The 25,446-nt window shown below is 31.7% G+C and overlaps 1 protein-coding gene across 1 annotated transcript; it reads right to left on the reverse strand.

The window, feature by feature from the left end:
* Positions 1 to 661: 661 nt before the first annotated feature.
* LOC134680945 (nibrin-like) lies at positions 662 to 25,436 on the reverse strand. Its single transcript, XM_063540262.1, has 17 exons — positions 25,323 to 25,436; positions 19,031 to 19,164; positions 17,454 to 17,590; positions 16,746 to 16,905; positions 16,036 to 16,139; positions 14,701 to 14,818; positions 13,987 to 14,177; positions 12,738 to 12,832; positions 11,990 to 12,074; positions 11,010 to 11,076; positions 10,373 to 10,482; positions 8,556 to 9,441; positions 5,303 to 5,356; positions 4,586 to 4,768; positions 3,407 to 3,520; positions 2,623 to 2,672; positions 662 to 860 (listed from the first exon to the last, which is right to left on the reverse strand). Exons 1-17 carry the CDS (start codon positions 25,351 to 25,353, stop codon positions 830 to 832), a joined length of 2,550 nt encoding a protein of 849 aa, XP_063396332.1. The 5' UTR covers positions 25,354 to 25,436; the 3' UTR covers positions 662 to 829.
* Positions 25,437 to 25,446: the final 10 nt, after the last annotated feature.

Genomic DNA, 25,446 nt, shown 5'->3' on the forward strand with positions numbered 1-25,446 from the left:
TAAAATCCATTCCCCTCCTCTTTTTCCTAGATCTGACCTATAGAATAAGACTTATCACTTGTCTTTGTACTCGCATGAGCAACATGACAGTTGCCACATGTGGAGCAGGAACTGCATACCTGTACAAAAAACTTATAATGTCTCCTGTTTTTAGATGAAGTTCAAGTTGCTCAGTCTTTAGTTTCTATGTTACATTCCTTTTTTTGCCTTCTGGTTCTTTTCTTTTCTTACCATGGGGTTGAGTTTTTTGGTAGTTTTTTTTTCTAATGAGCTTGAATGTCACTTTGATATCTTTCGCTTCTGTTTTGAGATGATATAAATAAAAGTGAAGGTCTTTGTGAAAAATACTAACCGTTAACAGTCACAAGAAACTCAAAATATGAAGATGTGGTACAATTCCAATGACCTCAACTATTCACAAGGCAAAGATGTTACAATTCAGCATATAAACCTCAGCAATTAACACATTCATTTCCATATTATATAGTAAGCTACAATCACCCTCATATGACAAAATGTGAAACAGTTTAAAAAGAACATCTACAACTCCATTTACCCTACTAACAGTTAAAGAAATACAAAAATGACAGACATCAGAAATGACCAATACAACTGGATTACAGGTTCCGTGCTTTGGTCTCTGATAAAAATAAAGCATCTGGATAACTAAAAATGTATTTTATCACACTGCATTTGTAATAACATTACATTTTTTAACAGAACTAAAAGTTTGGTTGTTCATGATACTTCATTACAATTAATGTTGGGCAAGGCTTTGATTTCATCACTATCCCTCTCCATTTATGATTTAGCAAAGAAACTGCATCTTTTATCTTGATCTCTTTTTGTTTGGTTCCCAGCTGAAATAGAAAGATAGAACAAATTAGTTTGCAGAAGGATAGATCAATCTATTCCTTTTGTAAATAGTTGATTCTAAAAACAGGTTAAAATTAAAGCACCTTTTAAACTTTTAAATCTTAATTAAAAAAAATATGTTTGAAAAAGTGACACAATATGCATTTATATATGACATGTGATATGCAAAGAAGGAGCCAACACAAACAATTTTTAAATGACTAAAAGAAAAGATTTAACCCAAAGATATCTAATATACAAGTACCATGGTCCCTCTGCTTGATTTCGTGATATAAGCTATTGAAAATTTGGCAAGAAATTATTTTCTTTAAACTTTTCATGCATTTTTACAACATTTGGGGTTTTTTTTCTTTCAAAACAATGAAAAATAAAAAGGATTTCATAAGATTTTCAAAAACGCCTTTACAAGTTATATGTAGTAAAATTATGAAATGAAAAGTAGAGATTAGTGGGCAAAACTTCAAATGACAATTCATGGCTTCATACACAAGAGTGCAATAGCAGAAATGTCTTACCTTCTTTACTGACCATTTATTTTATGTTGAAAGTCCTAAATATAAAGCTTTACTACAAAGTTACCAGGCTTATAATTTAATATCCAAGACATGGGTTTCGTCTACAGAAGACTTATCAGTGACACTCAGATCAATATATTTATAAAGCCAAACAAGCATAAAGGACCCAAAATTCAAAAAAGTTGTGCCAAATATGGCAAGGTATTCTGTGCCTGGAATCAGAAAATCCTTAGTTCTTGAAAATTTCATACTTTTGTAAACAGGAAATTTATATAAATGACCATATAATTGATATTCATGTCAACATCAAAGTGCTGACTACTTGTTTGGTGATACCCTCAAAAAGAATCTTCCACAAGCACTGGCATCAACCTAGAAATGTAAATATTTATCCAAGGTACCAAGCTCATAATCTAATATGGCAGACACATGTTTTGTCTACATAAGACTCATCAGTGATATAAAAAACAGAAGTTATAAAGCCAAACAAGTACCAAGATGAAGAGCATTGATGACCCCAAATTCAAAAAAGTTGTGCCAAATACAGCTTAGCTAATCTATGTCTGGAATAAGACAAACAACAAATATATTTGACCTTTTTACTTTTAGTAAAAGAAAAATATAAAAAAAAACCCAATAAAATGCTCTGTTTTTGAAGCCTGAAAAGTTGGGACAAATTTGGACACAATATTCAAACTAATACTGTCTTGATTTGAATTGTGAACAAATGACATAATCATACATGTGATTCTTCGGCGGGAGTCAAAATCTCCCGCTTTTCAGACCCTCTTCCGTCCCTCCCGTTAAAATTTGAAATCTTCCGCTTTTTGAAAATGTCAATCTCGAAAATTTAAGTAGACATGTTTGTTTACCAAATTTTATTACAGACAGAGAAAAAGTCAGAGAAACCCGAAATTTATATGGGAAATATATAAACATAATATAAGTTTCTGATACAAAACAAATGTGTAAAAAGATCTTAAAAATCTATCAAACAATATTGTGCAATGGAAGATGTTTTCTTGAAACTTTCCAAAACTTGAAATGTGAAAATTTTTGAAAAAACAATAAGAAGCAACCTGCCAGTTGTGCATGTATGATTTACAATCATATTCCTATGCAACTTTGACAAAAACCTCAAAATTCCAAATATCTTGCAAAATATCAAAAATAAGAGTCCTGAGCTAACATCTTTAAGTTTATTAAAAGATATCTTAAATTGTTTACTTACTTAAACAAATCTTGAGCTTTCTTCTCTGATTCATTTGTTTGACTCTCAGCCTGCAACAAATAGAATATGCTATTACTTCCATGTTATGGTATTTAAATATTTTCTATTCATATATATAAAAATAAGAAGATGAGGTACTATTGCCATGTGAAAACTCTCCAAGGGATAACAAATGTACGAGAATAAAAAAGTGTATGTCATTCACAGACTTCAACAATGAGCAAAGTCCTTACTTTATAGTTAATTATATATGATCATAAATTGACAATTTTAAAACAATTCAAACAAGAAAGGTAATGGCTTGATTTCTGTACAAACCAACAAACAAATGAAAAATAATAAATTTGTAAACACATATGACCCCTCTCAAGCTCTGTAACTTTCAAAGTAAAAAGGGGCATAACTCTTAGAACAATTAATGACATACAGCAAAAATATAAATAAAATTACTGTGTATTGTGGTTCTCAGCAATATGTATAAGTTTCATAAAATTTGCATAATGCAAACTTAAGAAAGATAATTAGAGAAATAAAAAAATAATCAATTTGTCAAGTTTAAAGGGTCATAACTCAGTTAAGGACTTACTGTCAAAATTTAAAATATTTACTAGAATGTTTATCATTGCAATCAATGTAATAAATTCAATTTATCTGCTCTTATCATCAACTGCTTTTATTCAATTAAAATTATATTTTTTTTGTTAGAAGGTAGATTGTTCTCCCCAGGCACTCCTGCATCCTCCATCAATAAAAAACTGACTGCCATGAAAAAGAACTCCTTTACCTGAATGGCCTCTTTAAACCAATCATCTAAGTCCTTTCTATTTGTTGCAGTATGGGCTATCAGATCACTACCTCCAATAATCCTGGGTAAACTATTTGCTCCTGCATTTTCTGTCTATAAAGAAAAAAATATTATATCAAGTGACAAATTCTTCTCGCCTAGGCCTTGATCTCATTTTCATGGTTCATTGATAATGTTAAGTTTATGTGATAAAGTTAGACTGGTAACATAAAAATCAATCATGATCACTAAGCAGAAGTATTTCAGTGTATGTACCGGTACTGTATTTTTAAGCAGTTGCTAGCAAAGAAATGGAGCTTGATACAAATGAAACATTATGAATACAAGGCATAGGACATGCAGTAATCAGATATAAAATTATCAATTAGTTATCACTATTGAAAGTGGTTGCACACGCAGAGAGGTATAAGTAGTTCATCAGCATTGGTAACTAGTACTGCTACACCACTCTCCAAGGATAGGGAGAGGGTTGAGGGCTCACAAACATGTTTAACCTTACCACATGTGCTTGTCCCAAATCAGGAGTTCAGTAGTTGTCGTAGGTTTATGTTTGTCATATTTGATTTTTCATAAAATGTTTTGTTATAAGTTAGGCTGTTTGTTTTCTCAATTGAATTGTTTAAATTTTCATCTCTTGGTCTTTTTATAGCCAACTATACAGTATTAGCGTTTTTAATTGTTGAAGGTCTTACAGTTGCCTATAATAGCCAACATCCACTTCATTTGAACTTTTGAGGATAGTTGTCATATTGGCACTGCATCTCCTTAGTTTTATATCATCACTAAGTCTAAGCTTATGAATTCAAACAGTGTTTATGGTGTTTATGACAAGTGTATTGGACACTCATTGCATTTGACTAGGATTCAAGTTTTTTCTGCTGAAGAATATTGGCTCTTTCCACATTTTGTTCCAGGCACTCTAATTTCCTCGACCATAAAAACAAGCTATCATGATATATCCAAGGTTGCTAGAAGTGGCATTAAACACCAACAATCAATCACTTATAAAATTATTTAAATTTTTCTTTAACTTCATTTTTGCACATGTACAGTAAATGAGTCATATTTTAAATTTAAAAAAAAACCTATTTTTCTCTAAGATTCCACCTTGATACATTCAATATTTCCTTGGAATTCTATATGTGACTGTAACAGTACCTTTCTGAACTTTTTGTAACTTCTGACCAGTTTTCCTTTCCATTTAACATAACCCTCTGGTACGCCTTCACTAGATTGTTTTTTTGGTTTATTGGGTTTCCTAGCAACCAAGTCAACAAACTGAATATTGATACACCTGGAAGGCAGGTCTTCCTCCTTGACATAATCAGTTGGTCTTCTAGTCTGAAAAAGCAAAAATAACTTAATAATAAAATGCTACTATTTTGTATTTGTACTGCTTAGTTAAAGATTTGAGCAAGCATATTTGGCAAAATTTACTTCTGCATACTAGCTTTTAATCATAAACAAGCCTTTGTCCCAGTTTGGTAGAAATCCAGAATAGTCTAAGTTATTTTAAAATTTTAAAACATTTAGCCACAAGGTGAATATGATGTTAATTGGCAGAAAAACTAAGTCCATTTATAAGTAAAATACGGATAAACAAGATTTTTTATTTTACAAAATTTATTTCTAGATACTATCTCATGATCATAAACAAGCTTCTGTCCAAGTTTGGTAGAAATACAGGATAGTTTAAAAAAGTTATTAAAATCTCAAAAATTCAACAACAAAGTGAATATTTGTAATGCCACCGATGACCATGGAATGTAGAATCGCTATGTCAGACTTTTTGACACAAGTCAAAGGCTCAACAAAAATGGTCAAAGGGTTAGTTCTATAAACCTAACATGATGTATATTAATTTGTTTAACCTACCAGATTTTCTTCAGCTGCAGAAATAAAACCAGTCTGTGGTTCAGCCACTTCAGTCTACAAAATAAATAATATAAGATATTAATAAAAGAAGAAACAAAAGTTTTAGTCAAAGTCTGAAGCTATATATATATTGGTTTGAAACCATTTCTGTCAAATAAATGGTACTGGTTTTTCTCATTGTTAAAGACAGTACAGTGACCTATTATTGTTTATATCAATTTCATTTGAGTTATGGTGTATAGCTGTCTCATTTGCAAGCATACCACATTTTCTTTATTTTTACTCAAAGCTAGCAATCCTGTCATCTATCACATTTCTCCACTGAAAGGTCTTCATACCTCTATGACTTATCACAACACCCTCCATGTCAAGATGTCTTTCATATCAACTCAAACCACTGTGAGTTTCTACATGGGCACAAAATATGAGAAAATCAAAGTACTTTTAATTGTATTTAGAGTTAAAGTACCAGTACTCTTACCACACTCATGGTACATCCTTGTTTTGACTAATTATAAATTAAAACTTATTTATTTATACAACTTCAGAATAATATCTGTAAATCAACTGACTGCCATGGTCTAAGGGTTTCATTACTGAAGGGGAAAAAATCCCTTTTATAAGACAGTATAGCCTTCAAACGAGATTATTGGCTTTAAAAAAATATCAAATGTTAGGAAAGATCATAAAGACAAACCTCTATAACTTGAGCTCATTTCAATTTACTGTCAGAAATGATTTGTTGTTATTTTCAGTCTAATGTTGTTTTTTTTTAAAACAACTGCACTAAAAAAAAAGTAAAATACAAATCATCTACATTTTACTTTCATGTTTTGTTGTTAACTGTGAATGATCATACCTACCAACTGTCACTATTTGCGGGGTTTTCCCCCATGGCAGCACTCAAATGGAAATTGAGAAAGAGCAATTTTGTCCATAATTTTAAACAAAACCATTGATTTTATAATAGCTATAGACATTTAAAAGTATGTGGAAGCCAAATAACAACAATACAAGAGGCTGTCACAACAACAGCAAACTGAATTTATTAACATTTATTTGTGTCCTGGCAATATCACAAGAATCATTACTGATGAATGGTGATAATGAAAATCGTCAATATCAAATATTTGACCTCCATTTTGTCATCAGTGTCAACATATTAAAATTTGAAAAGCTTAGATTGAATGGTTCATGAGTAAATGCAACAACGTGAATGGAAACACCATTTTACGATCTTTCAAGAACCATAACTCCTGAACGGTAAAAGTCAAAATCGTTATTATTGAACTCCACCTCTATTTTGTCATCAGTAACAACATATAAAAATTTCAAAAGCTTTGGTTGAATGGTTCATGAGAAAATGCACAGACACGACTGGAAACACCATTTCTCAATCTTTCAAGAACCTTAACTCCTGAACCGTAAAAGTCAAAATCATCATTATTGAACTTGACCTCCATTTTGTCATCAGTAACAACATATTGAAATTTAGGAAGCTTTAATTTGGTAGAACAATTCATGCGAAAATGCACGGACACGACTGGAAACTCCATTTTTAGCTCACCTGGCCGAAAGGCCAAGTGAGCTTTTCCCATCACTTGGCGTCCGGCGTCCGGCATCCGGCGTCTGTGGTCGTCGTCTTCGTTGTCCTGCGTCCGTCGTCGTTAACTTTTACAAAAATCTTCTCCTCTGAAACTACTGGGCCAAATTAAACCAAACTTGGCCACAATCATCATTGATGTATCTAGTTTAAAGTTTGTGTTTAATTACCCGACCAACCATCCAAGATGGCCGCCATGGCTAAAAATAGAACAAAGGGGTAAAATGCAGTTTTCGGCTTATAACTCAAAATCAAAGCATTTAGAGCAAATCTGACAAGGGGTAAAATTGTTAATCAGGTCAAGATCTATCTGCCCTGAAATTTTCAGATGAATCAGACAACCCATTGTTGGGTTGCTGCCCCTAAATTGGTAATTTTAAGGAAATTTTACTGTTTTTGGTTATTATCTTGAATATTATTATAGATGGAGATAAACTGTAAACAGCAATAATGTTCAGCAAAGTAAGATTTACAAATAAGTCAACATGACCAAAATGGTCAGTTGACCCCTTTAGGAGTTATTGCCCTTTATAGTCAATTTTTAACCATTTTTCGTAAATATCCATGATCTTTTACAAAAATCTTCTCCTCTGATACTACCGGGCCAAATTAAACCAAACTTGGCCACAATCATCATTGATGTATCTAGTTTAAAGTTTGTGTTTAATTACCCGGCCAACCATCCAAGATGGCCACCATGGCTAAATATAGAACATAGGGGTAAAATGCAGTTTTCGGCTTATAACTCAAAAACCAAAGAATTTAGAGCAAATCTGACATGGGTAAAATTGTTTATCAGGTCAAGATCTATCTGCCCTGGAATTTTGAGATGAATCAGACAACCCATTGTTGGGTTGCTGCCCATAAATTGGTAATTTTAAGGAAATTTTACTGTTTTTGGTTATTATCTTGAATATTATTATAGATGGAGATAAACTGTAAACAGCAATAATGTACAGCAATTTAAGACTCAAAAATAAGTCAAATGACCAAAATGGTCAATTGACCCCCTAAGATGTTATTGTCCTTTACAATCAATTTTTAACAATTTTCATAAAATTTGTAAATTTTTACTAACATTTTCCACTGAAACTACACAGAAAGTTCATTATAGATAGAGATAATTGTAAGCAGCAAGAATGTTCAGTAAAGTAAGATGTACAAACACATCACAATCGCCTAAACACAATTTTGTCATGAACAGTCTGCTTCCTTTGTTTAATTCACATATACCAAGGTGAGCAACACAGGCTCTTTAGAGCCTCTAGTTTAGTCTTTCAAGAACCATAACTTCATTTAATTGTCAGTAACAACATATTAAAATTTTAAAATCTTTGGTTGAATGGTTCATGAGTTAATGCACAGACAACATTTGATTGCCGCCCGCCTGACTGACCGCCGTACATCCCCAAATCAATAACGGACATTTTTGTCACAAAAATCTGGTTAAAAATTGTATTTGAAAGCCCCTTGGAGATTTTGTAGGACTATAAGAGCCATCTTGCACGAATAAAACCCATGGGCATTTGGAAAAGTTAACAGGTAGGATTGATTTGTGAATAACATATTCAACAGAATGCTGTTTGTGTTTCAAGGGGTGCTGTATTCAGACAATACCATTTGGGGATCCTTTATGACCACTTTTCCTACCTTTATTTCTTCATGATTTAGTTTCTTATCCTCAGGAACAACAAACTTCCCTGTGCCATGTGTTACAGTAGAAACAGTATTATCCTCATCAGCAACAGAGGAAGTCTGTGGTTTCTTTTTTTTACTTATCAATCTGTCAAATTCATCATCAGAATTTTCTATTACTTGTCTCTTTTTTCCTTTAGGTTGAACATCTATTTCTTCTTCTGAATCTTCTACTAAAGTTTTACGTTTACTTGTTCTCATCACATTTGCACCTGTATTGTTTAGTTCATTATTATCTGCATCACCATCTCCCATATGTTTTGATTTTGATCTGGGTGCTGGTGAAGCTTCATGTTTAACAGGTTTTCTTTGACTAGACCTAGGTTTACCAACATGAAATTCCTCATCAGAGTCTGACACATTTATTGATTCAGATGCTGCTTTGGGTTGTTTTCCTTTAGTTTTTGTATGAAAATCTGGAAACCCATCATCAGAATTTGCAGATGAAGTTTTTGGTGACTTCTGTTTAGGTGGTTTCTTCTTACTTCGAAAGTCTGGAAATTCATCATCTGAATCATCTACAATGACATGATGCTTACTTTTACTTTCAATTTCATCATCAGAGTCCTCAATAATTTCCTTTTTAACTATCCCTGCAGTTTTATTTTGTCTCTTTGATTTTGGACTAGGTGACCTCTGTGATGTCGTTTGATTCTTAGGTGATATATTCCTTTGTTTCCTTGGTGATGACCTACTTACAGGACTTGGTGATCTCCTTTGTGACATTCTAAGATTTCTACTTTCATTTTGACTTTGCACAGGAGTAACAATTTCTTGTTTCACTTTCTTTTTCAAAGGTGTTGTTACTTCCTGTATTACCTCCTCTTCATCAATTCTACCCCTATTACAAAAAAATTTGAAAAATTTCAATGATTAACAAGAATGTATCCATAGTACACAGATGTCCAACTCACACTATCAAGTTGTTCCGACTTCAACTTCATCAAAAACTCCCTTGACCAAAAACTTAAACCTGATGCAGGCTAGAGGGAGGAACAAATGAACAAGTTAAAGATTGAATGGCTGAACAGACAAACAAATGAATGAATGGGCAGAAGAACAAACAGACACACAGACTGGAAAACATATTGCCCCTGCCTATTGTAGGTGTGGCATAAAAACTCTCAATATTAATTGTTAGTGGCGTTATATGTAGTTAGGTAAATACACGTGTAATTTAGTAAAATCATGGTAATAATACTTTTCCAAGATACATGTATCCCTTTTATTTTCTTTCTTTAAGACATTTAGATCATTTGAATGCTGCAATGTAGATATTTGAAGTAAGCAATTTTTAAAATACAAGTATTTGCGACAACCAACAATAATGTAAAATAATTTGAAACTTAGATATCTAACTATAAGAGCCTTGCATCTGGCAAAATTTGTGAAATGAATCTATTTACAAAACAAAACAGCTTGGTAAAAATTGCCACAGCCTCATTTAAAAGAAAGTCTATTTATAAAATCATTTAGCTTTCATTTATAAAGATAACTATGGGAATTTTATAGTTACAGTGCATCATAAGCCTATGAAGGCTGGCTGACATAAACTATGTTTCATAATTGTATTATAATGTTATATCAGGCTGCACTTTAATAAAACAATATATATATATATAATGTGCAAGTCTTTCAAGAAATATGTGTGTTGCCTGCGCTGAACTCTCAGAATAATATGAAAGAACAGAATTTCAATTTCCCAAGTATTGCATATATCTGTTTTTAAACTTGTTATTTTTTTTATGTATTTAGAATATGTTTCACATTACCTCTTAGTCGACCTCTTTGACCTTTGACTGTCTGTCGTCTGCTCTTGTGATGTACTTTTTGTCTGTGAACTTTCCTGTTTAACCATTAATGTTTTGGCTGGTGTCTTATCCTGTAAAATAAAAAAAACATTTTTTGGATCGTCATTTGTTATTTGTGTTATAAGAATTTAATTTAACCATGATAATTCTACAATGAGATACATTTTTATCCCTTTCTGGCTGATTTGATATGGATATATTTCAGTGAAGATCTAAAGCTGTTGTTTTATTCAATTTATGTACATTGAAATTTTCTAATGGAGAGTGTTGTAGAAATTGTGAACTAAAGTAATTTGTTGGTTTTCTGAGGCAATCATGTTTTTCAGTGCCAGCAATTGTTTTGGCATTGCTTTTAATCTATTTTTTTTTTTATCACTTTGATGCAAACTTTCTAAATTTATGCTTTTTGATTACATCCTTTGTCTTCTTTTTTATCAGCCTAGATGTCAAATGGTTGTTTGAGTCATAGAGTTGCTGTCTCACTGACGCCCCCACATCTCCTTCATTTATAAACTTTGTGTTTACATTTTGTTGTAACAAGCTTTTAAAAAGACAAATAATACAATCTGTAGTTATCATTATTTATATTATTGCAAACCTGTTTGTCAAATTTGGTTTCATCTAAGACAGTTTCACATTTCTTTTTTCTTACTCTGGTAGGTGATCTGCAAAAAATCAAACATAGTTAGTACGACTTCTGTCAAAGCAAAGATAAAACTTTTAAATAAACATAAAATTTTCAAATGTTGACATTAGAATGGCAATACTTCATTATGTAAACTATGCAAAACATTTTAAGTCAATCCTCCTGCAGCCAATAGGCTGTGCTGAGGCTGAATAAAACAAAGTTAGCAAACATCAATAAATCAATTAATCCGAGTCAATGAAAACCATGACAGAAGATGCAGCGACAAATAACCTTTATGGAAATGAGAAATTGAAGTGCTGTTACAACTGCATACTAAATACAACTGATTTATCATTAGTCATTCCCTTAAAACATACCTGAACACAAATGCTGAAACGAAAAGTAAGCAAACGCTAGGGTTTTACCAGCCTAGTAGCCAGTACTTCTGTGTTGACATGAATATCAATTATATGGTGATTTTTATGAATTTACTGTCTGCAAAAGTAGGAATTATTCAAAATACTATGGATTTTTTTTTATCCAAGAGAAAGACTACCGTAGCCATATTTGGCAAAACATTTTGGAAATTTTGAGTCCTCAATGATCTTCAACATTATACTTATTTTGGATTTCTCACCTTTTTGATCTGAGCATCACTGATAAGTCTTATGTAGCTAGACAAACCCATGTCTAGTGTATTAAAGTATAAGCCTGGTTCCTTCTGTACCTAATTAAAGTTAATAATATACCATGTCAGACATGAGGGCTAAATAATCTCTATGGTAAAGAGATGTACCAATGTTCAGACCAAATAACATTGACACATCACAAATAGTGTAAACATTGCCCGATGCCACAGTTTCAGCAGTTTTAAGGTGTGAATTCAATGCTGGCTTCTATTTTAAATATGTTCCAAAAAAAAATTCCTTTGATATGACCTTTAACCTTACCTGTCAGGTGACACTTCTGTGTTAGCAACCAAAACATCTGTATTAGAAACTGACTGAGAGGGAACATGACGCAAAACTGGATCATCTGTGAATACAGGAAAATAATTCAATCTAATATCTAATAAAAAAATAAAATATATTGCTTTTTTTAGAATTGTTAAAGAGAAACTGAATACTTTATCTAAAAGGATTTTTTTTTAACTCAGATATATATATATATATATATATCAAGTGTTTTTTTCTCTAGTTTTTAACATATTTTGCTAAATTTGAGTTTTTTATAAGTCTCATTCGTGATATCCAACTACTCTGGTCATGCTGGTAGTAAACATGTATTTTTTTCTTTTTTTATATAATTTATAAGTGTTGAGACAAGTTATGTTTGGTGAAGTTAACAACAATAAATGAATTATTTGTGTGTGGTTGTGATGGAAAAAAACAAATTCCCATTTGAACCAAGACAATGACATCCATATTTAAAATACCTTCATGTTAGCAAATTATACTGTTACTTCTGACAATCTACTTTATGAAAATGGGTAATATCGAAAGTGATTTTTTTTTCTCTAATTTCATGATTAAATAAAATTGTGCTAACATGAACTGTGCTCGTATAAATCATAATATTTAAACCTTGTAAAAATAAAACCACTAGATTTTAGATACTAAAAAAATCTAAAAACATGAATGAACAAAGGGAGACCATTTTTCTGATTTTCTAATTTTGAAAAATCTTTAAAATACTTACCCCCATTATCTGTATTAGGATTACAGTGTTTCTCTGTAGAACAATATAGTACAGCAAATCCTATTTCAGCATCTTGTATCATATGTTTCTTGTGTCTAAAGGATACAAAAAAGTCAAATAAAGCACAGTTGCCTACACTTTTACTTTTGGATAGTTATTTAGCTATAAAATTAAAGCCTGTTGTCTGTGTTAGACTTTTACAGATATACATGATATAAGATTCTGCAAATCATTTCATAAAAATCTAGGTTTGATAATAATTTGTTCTGAATCGATCATGACTCATTCATATTTATTTTTGGGTGAACAGAGCTGCTTTGTTTATCATGTTTATATTAAATAATCATGAAATCTAAATTTTTATTGGCACGTATCAAGTCTGAAAATTTTCACTTTCACAGGCAAAAACTAATGAGGAAACCCACCTGAGTAAACCAGAATCCTTATTATTTTTTGCTTTTAGTCATGGTAATGCCCACTTTCTTTAAGCTTATTGATCTACAAATCATCATTTGGTGCATTTCATTTTTTTTTCTAATTCTTAAGATAAACTGATCAGAGAAAACTGTTCCAAATTTCATTTAGAATTGAGTTATAGCTGGGTATAGCTTGATTATAATGCATAAACATCCATACTACGTTTTGCATACGCCAAACCAAACTATACTTATTTCTATAACAAAGTGTGTACATGCAATTGAATGAGGTCTCTGAAGGAAAAGTCCATCCTGTGCCTATTTGTAGTTGTTTATTTATAAAAACTTAAAACAACAGTCTCTTAACTGCTTAAGCATGTTTACTCCTCTCTTTTTCGATTTCTTTGCCAGATTTTCGGAATCCTCTGGTATTATCCATGTATTGTCATTAAAAAAAATGACCACAAACCCCTACTTTTCTTTTAAAAAGTTTTATTACATATAGTTTTCAAAGCCATATTTCAAAATTTTATAAAATTCTTGTTATTTTTTCAAAGTTTTTGAAATGAATAAAGTGCCAATGTTAAATATATGAAAAATATAGAGAGAATTATTTCCTGCGAAATTTTTGATAGCTTATATCTCAAAAACAAGGACCTTTCATTTGTTTTCTCCTTTTTTTGGTACTTTACTTATATATGCTATCAATTTATAATAGTCTTATAAGAAGCTTGTTACTTTTTAACAGAGTAGCAAACATCCTTAAGTGGGTATAGCTATTGATAGTTATTTTGTTATGAAGGTTACGCAAACATTATTTTAAGGTCACTTACTTCCTGAGGAAAGCCTGTACATGGAGTACCCAGTTATTACTATCTTGTGACATCATCTGTGTACATTGATTTGGTTCACATTGCATTACAACTGATCCTTTCTCCACCAACAAAGTATCTTTCTGCCATTTCTCTTCCAATAGCACAGGAAGTCCCCCACCTAATTCTACTGCCAGGTTCATCTTTTTAAACTAAATAAACGAAATGAAACTAATCAAATGTTTATATTTTTATAAAACAGTCAGCACAAATGTATGTGTACACTGTACATCTCAGGGTGATAGTTGCACCTCAGGGGACAATAAACTAACTATTCAACTCATACCAAGACAATAAGTATAAAAAAAAATGTTTTTGCTTTTAGGAATTACTTTTTGGTTGTTTTTTTAATACATGTCAAATTACAATGAAATTCACAAATCCATTCATAGAGGTAAAAAAAAAAAGCAAACAAAGCCATATATCTTGTAGCTAAGTGATATTTGAAAGGTAACTAAATCAAAACAATAATAATTATTTCAGGATCATTGACAATAGAAAATATGCTTTTAAATTGTAAAACAAAGCAAAGAGAATCTTGATAGCTATAGTAAAGAGTCAACATTGATAAATAAGTTTCATAAAATTTAGCAATCTCTAAGAACGTCAGTTTTACAGGAATGAAAAAACTGATAGTATCAACTTTTATACCTGAAATTTATATCCTGGAATTACCTGTTTTTCGTTTAGAAATATAAACTTCATTCCCTGGAAGATATTCCTCCTCTTTGGTACAACTTTAAATGACACTTCATGAGTTTCAACTTGTGTTTCTGTGATAACTGGTAAGAACCTGTTAGAAACAATAGCACTAATACAACTGTCAGTTGACTGTAAATTAAGAAATTTTTGCGAGCATTTATTATTGCAATTTTGTCATTTTATACTGGAATGCAATGTTCAATTCATATGAAATATTTCAAAATGCAACAAAGTTTAAATTACTGTGTTTACAACTCTGTCATATTTTAAGGAATAATAAAAACCTCACAATGATTTCTGAATTTACAGTAATTTAATTTCCAATGCTTTCTGTATATGCCATTCAATATTTTGCTTACAAATGTTTTATACTTTTGACTTCCAAAACATTTGGGCTCTCTTGAACTGAATTTTAATGTGCATATTGTTATGCGTTTACTTTTCTACATTGGTTAGAGGTATAGGGGGAGGGTTGAGATCTCACAAACATGTTTAACCCGCCGCATTTTTGCGCCTGTCCCAAGTCAGGAGCCTCTGGCCTTTGTTAGTCTTGTATTATTTTAATTTTAGTTTCTTGTGTACAATTTGGAAATTAGTATGGCGTTCATTATCCCTGAACTAGTATATATTTGTTTAGGGGCCAGCTGAAGGACGCCTCCGGGTGCGGGAATTTCTCGCTACATTGAAGACCTGTCAGTGACCTTCTGCTGTTGTTTTTTTATTTGGTCAGGTTGATGTCTCTTTGATACATTCCCCATTTCCATTCTCAATTTTTATTTTACAGATAAAAGGTTCTTTTTTCTCCAGAAAATGAGTTTAAAAAGAATTTATTTATTCTTGTATTATTTTAATTTTAGTTTCTTGTGTACAATTTGGAAATTAGTTTGGCGTTCATTATCACTGAACTAGTATATATTTGTATAGGGGCAAGCTGAAGGACGCCTCCAGGTGCAGGAATTTCTCGCTACATTGAAGACTTGTCAGTGACCTTCTGCTGTTGTTTTTTTATTTGGTCGGGTTGTTTTCTCTTTGACACATTCCCCATTTCCATTTTCAATTTTATTAATAAGATTTTACAAGATGGCATTCTAAACTATATATCATCAAATTATGAAAAAAACAGTTATTTGGTTATTTGGGGGAAGAAAAAAAAAGTCACTACATGGATAAAACCAGAGGACTCCCAATATCTGACAAAAAATCAAAAACAAGAGGAGCTACCTTCCATAAACTTTAAATTTTCTCTTTTCTTTGCATCATCATCTTTTTATAACTCCTCCTACTTTTACAATTCCATAAACAACTTACAGGTCAGGATCTGGTTTTCCACTTTCTCCTCTCAGAAATTTTATGTATTTTTCTAGGTAATCAGGTGTAACAATATTCTTCAAGGACAACAGAGCACACACAACCTGTAAAATACATGTACAGATATAAAACAAATGTAATTTTCCTAGCATTCAATTTAGTTTTAAAATATCGATATCAATATGATCAAGTAAGTTTCAAACATGTCAAAAATATCTATTTTGGGAAGGCTAAATATGCCCGAAACAATTTAACTGTTTTTTTCTACTATATAGAATTAAACTTCTGATTCATAAACTTAACAAAGAAAATTAATGTACTGCACAAATTTTAAATAACTCTGCACTGCCTTAAACATGTTTAAAATAGATTCATGGAGACTTGTAAATATTCATTGACACAATGAGATAAAAAAATTCTTCAATGTAATAAGGTATTATGCAGTTTGTGTAAGTGTAAACCAATTTATTTTAGCGGATACTTTATTTCGTTTTTAGCCTTTTCTTGCCAAATTTGCAGTGATTTAATTTTGGGATTTGTAAATCTACTACGAATTAAACAAGGGGGAGCCAAGTTTTAAATGGTTGTGAAGATTTATAGTCATGTTATATTTGTTCTCAATGAAGTTGTGAAAATAAGTCGCTGACGAAAATTAGTTGGTTAACTTTACAGTATACATGATATGGTTATATCATTATTGTTCTTCATACCTTGATAGTAACACTGATATTATTCATGACCAGCAGTGTACACTCTTTCTTCCAGTCATTGACCATATGTCCACCAAGTATACAGATCCATTCTCTAACCTTCTTCTTTGAAGGTGGATCTAAACATGACGATGAGATGATAAATGGCTCATATACCAGTCTGAAATGGTAAAATAGCCATTAGAATCTTTGAAAAGGGAAAGATAAAAATAATAAGATAAACAGATTCCACCACTATAACTTGTGTATTACATATTTCTCCACTGTCAACAGTTCAATCTAAAATAATTTAAGTCTCGGGGTGTTGAAAATTGTATTAAAATTTAACTGTCTCGAGTGGAGAAATATTGTAACACGACTTAGCTTGTTGCAGTGGTGAAATATATATGTCAGAATTTTCAGTCTATTAGTTGTTGCAGTGACTTTTACTTTTCTTTTACTTTGTAATCATGAATCATTTGGGATCATGGAGCGTTATGATTTATCAATTGAGTTTGGTAAATGTTTGAAATAGGCCAAGTAGCAAAAGTTAAGCAAAGACTTTTAATAATCAGCTATTTTTATTCAAACTTGTTCTTAAGTTATTTTTGTTGTTTTCTTCTTGAGTCATTGATAAAAACAAGAAACACCTCTCAGGATATTCTTTCTTTATATTCATCTTAAATATTAGATGAATATTGAGATGAAAACTCAAAGTTCTTAACTTACGTGAAGGTAGAACTATTTCCAAATGTAACCAAATCACCATCCTTTAACTCTATATTCTTTATTTTATCTCCATTTACTGAAGTACCAAACTTGGACAAGTCTGTCAAGCTAACTGTTGGTAATTTTTCTGGGTTTGTCTGTGAAGAAGAGGTTAAGAATTCAGCTATTGAAATATAAGTCCCAATAGTTAATGATATAAATAAGGTAAAACTACCGCAATTTTAATCTGAAAAAAGTATACACATAAGTGCAATATTGATACATTTTATTCTCTTTTTTAAATTCTGAAAAGTGGTAGTTATCTTTAACAAGAGTGCACATGCTGAAATGTCTTGCCTTCTGTACTAATCATTGATATTATGTTGATAGTCCTAAGTATAAAGCTTTATTACAACTGTCACATAAACTTTACATTAACAAGATAACTAAACAAAGATCAATGAACCTTGAAAATGAGGTCAAGGTCAGATGAACCATGCGAGGCAGACATGTACAGCTAACAATGCTTCTATACAACATATCTAGTTGACCTATTACTTATAGTTGAAGAAAAATAGACCAAAACACAAAAACTTAACACTGTGCAATGAACCATGAAAATGAGGTCACTGTCAAATAAAACCTGCACGACTGACACAGAGCAAAAAATATTTCTATACACCAAATATAGTTGACCTATGGCATATTGTATTAGATAAAAAGACCAAAACTCAAAAAATTAACTTTGACCACTGAACCATGAAAATGAGGTCAAGGTCACATGACATCTGCCCGCTAGACATGTACACCTTACAATCATTCCATACAACAAATATAGTAGACCTGTTGCATTTTGTATGAGAAAAACACCAAAACACAAAAACTTAACTATAACCACTGAACCATGAAAATGAGGTCAAGGTCAGATGACAGCTGCCAGTTGGACATGTACACCTTACAGTCCTTCCATACACCGAATATACAAGCCCTATTGCTTATAGTATCTGAGATATGGACTTGACCACCAAAACTTAACCTTGTTCACTGATCCATGAAATGAGGTCGAGGTCAAGTGAAAACTGTCTGACAGACATGAGGACCTTGCAAGGTACGCACATATCAAATATAGTTATCCTATTACTTATAATATGAGAGAATTCAAAATTACAAAAAATCTGAACTTTTTTTTCAAGTGGTCACTGAACCATGAAAATGAGGTCAAGGACATTGGACATGTGACTGATGGAAACTTCGTAACATGAAGCATGTATATACAAAGTATGAAGCATCCAAGTCTTCCACCTTCTAAAATTTAAAGCTTTTAAGAAGTGAGCTAACGCCACCGCCGCCGCCGGATCACTATCCCTATGTCGAGCTATCTGCAACAAAAGTTGCAGGCTCGACAAAAATGATCATGATGATATCATGCATCTTCATATATATTTCTACAGATGCTCATCAAAATACCTTTTTCTAATATTTTTATTTCCTATGATGTTAACAGTACCGGTGCTGATTGGCAATGAATTAATATAAATTATATTTGTAATTATACTTTCTTATTAAAAATGTGTTGCAATCAATAAATCAATAATTACTATATCTGTTTCCTTGTGTACCAGTTCTATCTGTGCATGGTTTCTACTGACAGCAGCATCTCCAGCAATAAGTATATCACAATTCTTTCTACCAATCAGGTATGTATGCTTTGTTAGGAGGGTGTATTTCACATCTGAGAAAAAAATTAATGTAAAACTTATTTGCTCCTCTTATCGAAATACACATTAACAATATTTTTCAACATGTTCTTATTGTATATGCAGTTCTGTACAGAAATTGATTAATACATGTGTGTTTTCATTTTTGATTAAATTGAAATAACTGATCTCAAGTTCTTGTAAATAATTCAACAACTGCAATAATATAAATTCACACATTCATTTCTACTTACCATCTTTTAGTCATGCACAGTACATACCCCTGCTTTGGACCTTGAAACTTGAGATGAAAAGTTGTTGAACAAGTGAAACTGCTCACTGAGGATACCCCCGCCGCAAGTGGATAGTATTAATAGTGTAAAAATATGCAAGTGTTCGGTAAACAGGAAGTTGACGAGTGATGAATCTGAAAACGCATCACACGGTATAGCTGACTTATATAAATCCTGAAACCAAATTTCAGAAATCCTTGTATTGTAGTTCCTGAGAAAAATGTGACAAAAATTTTCAACTTGGCTATCATGTGTAAAATCATACAAGTGTTCGGTAAACAGGAAGTTGTCGAGTGATGAATCTGAAAACGCATCATACGGTATAGCTGACATATATAAATGTTGATACCAAATTGCAGAAAGGGTGGATGTGTAGTTCCTGAGAAAAATGTGACGAAAATTCTCAACTTGGCTATCATGTGTAAAATCATACAAGTGTTCGGTAAACAGGAAGTTGTCAAGTGATGAATCTGAAAACGCATCACACGGTATGGCTGACATATATTAATGTTGATACCAAATTACAGAAAGGGTGGATGTGTAGTTCCTAAGAAAAATGTGACGAAAGTCTCGTGGGACGGACTGACTGACTGACTGACGGACGGACTGATGGACGGACGGACAGACAGAGGTAAAACAGTATACCCCCCCTTTTTTAAAGCGGGGGTAAATTATTTACACCCATTAAAGCTGACTGCCAGGAAATAACTCAAAAGTGGCGCTTGAACATGTTAAAACAGAAAGAGGGGTTAAAACACCAAAACTCAGAAATCAACCAATCCTGATGATGAAGTTTCAAAACAGCAAGGTCATTTTTTTTGTTGTTGCTATTTTTGGTAATGGTTTAGTAATTAAACACATGAAATGAGCTCACCCGTTGTAAAAAATTTTGTGTTGAATAAGTTTGTTAATCATGCTTTAGTTAATGTATTGCTGTAAAGACTGAATAAAATAAGTGATTGTTTTATTGTTTTAAAAAAGTGGCATTTGACTAACATGACTAAAACCGATACCAGGCATGGCAGGTTTTCTTTTGTAAATTTGAGGAAAAGAATTACTAATAATTCTTTCATGCCATGCTCTATGCTCATTTTAACATGGGTAGGCATTATATTTGTTGATATTTTAATACCGAGCGTTAGCGAGGTATTAAATGTTTACAAATATCATGCATAACCATGTTAAAATGGGCATAGAGCATGGCATGATAGAATTATTTCGATTCTAATAGGAATATTTGGAACTTTTGTACTCGAAGCGGACCTTTAGTAGACGCTCGAAATGTCACCATTTTGATTTGATGAACAAAAACGTTATAGAAAAATCAACAGTTTGTCAATAAAACAAGAGGCTCTCAAGAGCCTGAATCACTCACCTTAATTTTTTTGGTTAAATCTCTCATCAATGATTATTTTGGCTTTTCAATTTATTTAAATGTTCTTTGAATCGCCCTATTTTCTTCAAAAGCAAAAAAAAAATCATTTTCTTCTATGTTCTATTTTAGCCATAGGAGCTATGTTTCTTGACATACAAGGAAATAAAATATAAAATTTAAACTAGATACTCTGAAACTCATTTAGCCTAAGTTTGGCTGAAATTGATACAGCAGTTTCAAAGGAGAAGATTTTTTAAAGTAAGTCAACATGATGAACAAATTGTGAAAAAAGTCTTTAAAGGGCAATAACTCCTTAAGGGGTCAATTGACAATTTTGATCAAATTGACTTATTTGTAGATCTTACTTTGCTTAACATTTTAGCTATTAACAGTTTATCTGTATCTATAATAATATTCAAGATAATAACCAAAAACTTCAAAATTTCTTTAAAATCATCGATCATCAATTAAGGGGCATTATACCTGAAGCACCAGTTACCCAATTGGCTGCAAATTTCAGGACAGGTAGACCTTGACCTAATAAATACTTTAACTTCTTGTCTTATTTGCTCTAAATGCTGGAGTTTTGAGATATAAGCCAAAAACTGCATTTTACCCAGTGTTCTATTTTGAGCCATGACGGCCATGTTTTTGACGAAATAGAAAATAAAACACAAACTTTATTTTATACACCCTACTGATCATTCAGTTGAAGTTTGGTTGAGTTTGGTTGAGTAGGTTTAGAGGAAAAGATTTTTTAAAGTTAGCAAATATGATGAACAAATTGTGAAAAATTGTCATTAAAGGACAATAACCCCTTCAGGCCGGTTAATTGACAATTTTGGTCATATTAATTTATTTGTAGATCTTACTTTGCTGATCATTTTTGCTGTTTACAGTTTATCTTTATCTATAATAATATTCAAGATAATGACCCAAAACTGCAAAATTTCCTTAAAATTACCAATTAAGTGGCAGCAACCCAACAATGGGTTGTTTGATTCATCTGAAAATTCAGGGCTGATAGATCTTGACCTAATGAACATTTTAACCCATGTCAGATTTGCTCTAAATGCTTTAGTTTTTGAGATATAAGCCAAAAACTGCATTTGACCTCTATGTTCTATTTTTAGCAATGGCGACCATATTTGTTGATAGATCAAAATTTCGGATACAATTTAAAAACTAAATAAAACCTAAGGAACATTCAGTTAAAGTTTGGAAGTATTTGGCCTAGCAGTTTCAGAGGAGAAGATTCTTGAAATAGTTAACGACGACAGACGCCAATTGATGGCATAACCTCACTTGGCCCTTCGGGCCAGGTGAGCTAAAAAGAACAGAAACATTTAAACTTACTTATAAAATGTTTTTATTTAATTTCCTAGCGAACAACACCAACAAAAAATGTCCATTTTTATCTCTGGCGTTGTTCAAAATTCATCTGATGTTGCAATTTCAATTGTGACCTCAAGCACATGCAGCCCATGTTCTATTTGAATTAGAACATGGCTTTGTACCCAAAGCTAAAGCAGAACGTCATATTAGAATAATGAATTTTGTTATGATGAAAAAGACTAAGTTATTGGTCTCTAAAATTTGTAAAAGGGAGACAGGACATGCAGAATATTCAAATGGCTATCACAGTCATCACAAGCTGTAAAATAATTATGTTCCATGTTTTCATTTGAAATCTTCATTTCAATTATTCAAACCAAGATAATTATACTACTGTGGATTCATTTATTTTCGTGGGTACCAATTTTTGTGGATTAAGGAAATCTTTCATGAAAGTGGATATTTAATTTCGTGGTTTTGCCAAAGTTTGCATACACACCTATACCAATCACTAAATATAACCTTATTCACAAATGAATGTTTTTATTTTAATCAATATGTCTAACCAAGGAATTGTATATTTAAAAGGAATGGAAACGTGGCTCGAGATCAATCGGGATACCAACAGCACACCCGCATAGCAATAAACCATGTCTGGCTCAGGTGGAAGTATGATGAATAATATAAAAAATCATGACGGTGTTCCATTTCCTGTCATAGAAATCGGTCTTTTAATTCACAGGGTCATCTTGCTTGAGACGATATAAATGAGAGAGAAACCCGAAATCAAGAATAAACTTTTATTCCTAGCAAAAAGTAAGGCCTTAGGTATCATTGTATTGTATTGAGATAATTCTCATTAGAATAGACCTCGGTCTTGAAAATTGAGGGAGTTTCATCCGGATTACAAAACAAAAAATACTGTGTTTTGATTTTTTTCTAAAAACTTGAAAACTGCAAAGTGCAAAACAAAACAGTTGATATCATTATGAAGCTGAAACCTTATTCTATCGCTTAGGCTCTTTTTGAAGTTTCTTGTAACCATTTTTGAATTTTCTACGATTTTTTCGAAATTTTAGTTTTGAGTTTCAATATTCTGTCAAAATATGTCTCTCAATCTTGGAGTGCACTCCAATTTCTTTATTATATTGGAAAAAAGTGAGAAAATGAGATATCATTTTAAAGAAGGAACATTTGTCTACAGTTTGATCTAAATTACGAATGCTAAATGTAATTGGTACAATATATATGATTTTATTTCGAAACATGTTGAAAATTGAAGTTGTACGTCAACAAATACATCGACACTTTGTATTTTGGTATAAGTTAAATAACTACTTGAAATAGATGTGACATTGACATATAATTTAAAAGCTTAGTCTTTTTTCTATCGCAAAGTGTTGGTTTTATGAAAATGGTGATAAAAACGAATTAGCTATGATTTTTCTAAATCCCATGTTTATAGTTCACATTGACGATGATATATATGCATTTTTTTTGTCAAATGCTGCTTTAGATACTAAATTGTTGTTTAGAATGCAGTTTGCCATTATAAAGCGTTGCTGCAAATTACCATACGAAACAGCAAAACTGTTCCTTCCTTTTTTCTCCCAGAGCAGTAGTCTATAGGCCGCAAAAGTATTCCTTTGGTGTTAAAATAAATAAAATATGAATGTGGGAAAGTTTTAACTGTTTCTAATTAGAAAATTTATTGCATCTCTGCATAATTTAGCATTAATTAACAGGTGAGCTCGACATTATTAATTTTTAACATCTTAAAAGTATGTTAGACCAGAGACAAATTAGCTTATCATTGATACATGATATATTATACCTGCAAATTGGATCATCCTGCATGCCGTTGTTTATTATAACACCTGTAATCTGAGTTCTTTTATCTAGATAAATTATACTGCAGTTGTTTACATTTTCCTTCCTTCATAATAATTTATTAACTTCTTTCTTAAACAGTCATTTAGTTACATTTTTAAAATGTCCTTTATTTTGCATGAAAACGTTTTAACACTCGTAAAATGTCCGATATCATCTGATTGTGACATACCTTCAAGAAATATCACGATAAAAAAAATTTGAATAATAAGTTTTTTATTACTAACTTTGCATGTGGTTGTATTGTTATATTTTTTTTCTTGGATTAATTTATTTTTCATTTCATGATTTTTCACTTAGCTACTTTACCACGTTCGTACTACACAATGTAAGTACCGTTACTCTACAATATAGCAATGAATAGAATGTGTATTTCGAATTATCTTTTAAAAAAAACAATAATATGATTTATTTTATGCTAAGCAAATTGAAACAGAATGCCCCTTAGAACGATGTTTTAGTCATTATTTTTTATAACAGAAACATGCCTAAGAAGAAAAAAATATCATTGTCAAGTTAGATAACTAGTGTCAGATTAAATGACCATGTTCGATAACTTCTACCAGATAAGTAATGAGCCAGTTAGAGCAATGGGGTGTTATTAACACCCGGTCAAAGCAAGAGATGCATCATAATATTTTCTTTGAATCGGCCACGTTTCCATTCCTTTTAAATATACAATTCCTTGGTCTAACCTACTAAAAAAAAATTATAATTCAACAGGTATAGTTGAATTATTACAAATAAAAACAATAGAAAGAAATGGACTAAAGAGGACAATAATTAATGGAGGAAAAATTCACGAAAGTGTGGGGTGTGAATGTGTTTCAGCAGCTGACAGACCTGATAACAACAATCATGACAATGGAATAATGACAATGGACAAATGATGGAATACCAAAACAAATTAATTCTATGAAATAAAATACAAAATTTTAACAAAGTTTGATGAAGGATGTATATATAAGTAACATTTAATACACATCCTTGGTTTAGTCAGTTGATGAAGACTGAAGTCACTGATGTGAAATTCCCAAGATTGTACATTTATGTACCAGCGGGATTAGAACTTCAACCACAGGATCTAAAGGCAGCGCTCTAACCATTAGAGCCAAAGAAGATCATTCCTAACTAAACTAGGTAGACTTCCTTTATATTTTCAGGTCTACAACATTGATCACTAGTCTGAGTGTAGATTTCCATGGCTTGCATTAAAATATCTGATTATCATTATAAGAATTTTCATTACTAAAAAACTATGGAATTTGATAAAAGTGTTTTATTCTAAGTAGACCCAAACCTGGATTATCCAAAGATATCAAATACCACATGATGTGGTATCCCACTATCTGTATGGGAGTATAATATTCTTTCGTAAATGATTTCCCGCTGTTATGTTATGTATAGGGGAAAGAAACTAGTAT

Source organism: Mytilus trossulus, chromosome 8, assembly GCF_036588685.1.
Source record: "Mytilus trossulus isolate FHL-02 chromosome 8, PNRI_Mtr1.1.1.hap1, whole genome shotgun sequence".
NCBI classification, from domain to species: domain Eukaryota; kingdom Metazoa; phylum Mollusca; class Bivalvia; order Mytilida; family Mytilidae; genus Mytilus; species Mytilus trossulus.

Bases quoted from the DNA above. Each gene is read 5' to 3' on its own strand.
- LOC134680945 (XM_063540262.1), bottom strand. From the start codon at position 25,353: ATGTGGTATTTGATATCTTTGGATAATCCAG. The intron at 12,075-12,737 runs GTAAGTATTTTA...CTGTATTCACAG, and splicing joins TCCTAATACAGATAATGGGG to ATGATCCAGTTTTGCGTCAT. The intron at 9,442-10,372 runs GTAATGTGAAAC...TTTTTGTAATAG, and splicing joins TCAAAGAGGTCGACTAAGAG to GGGTAGAATTGATGAAGAGG.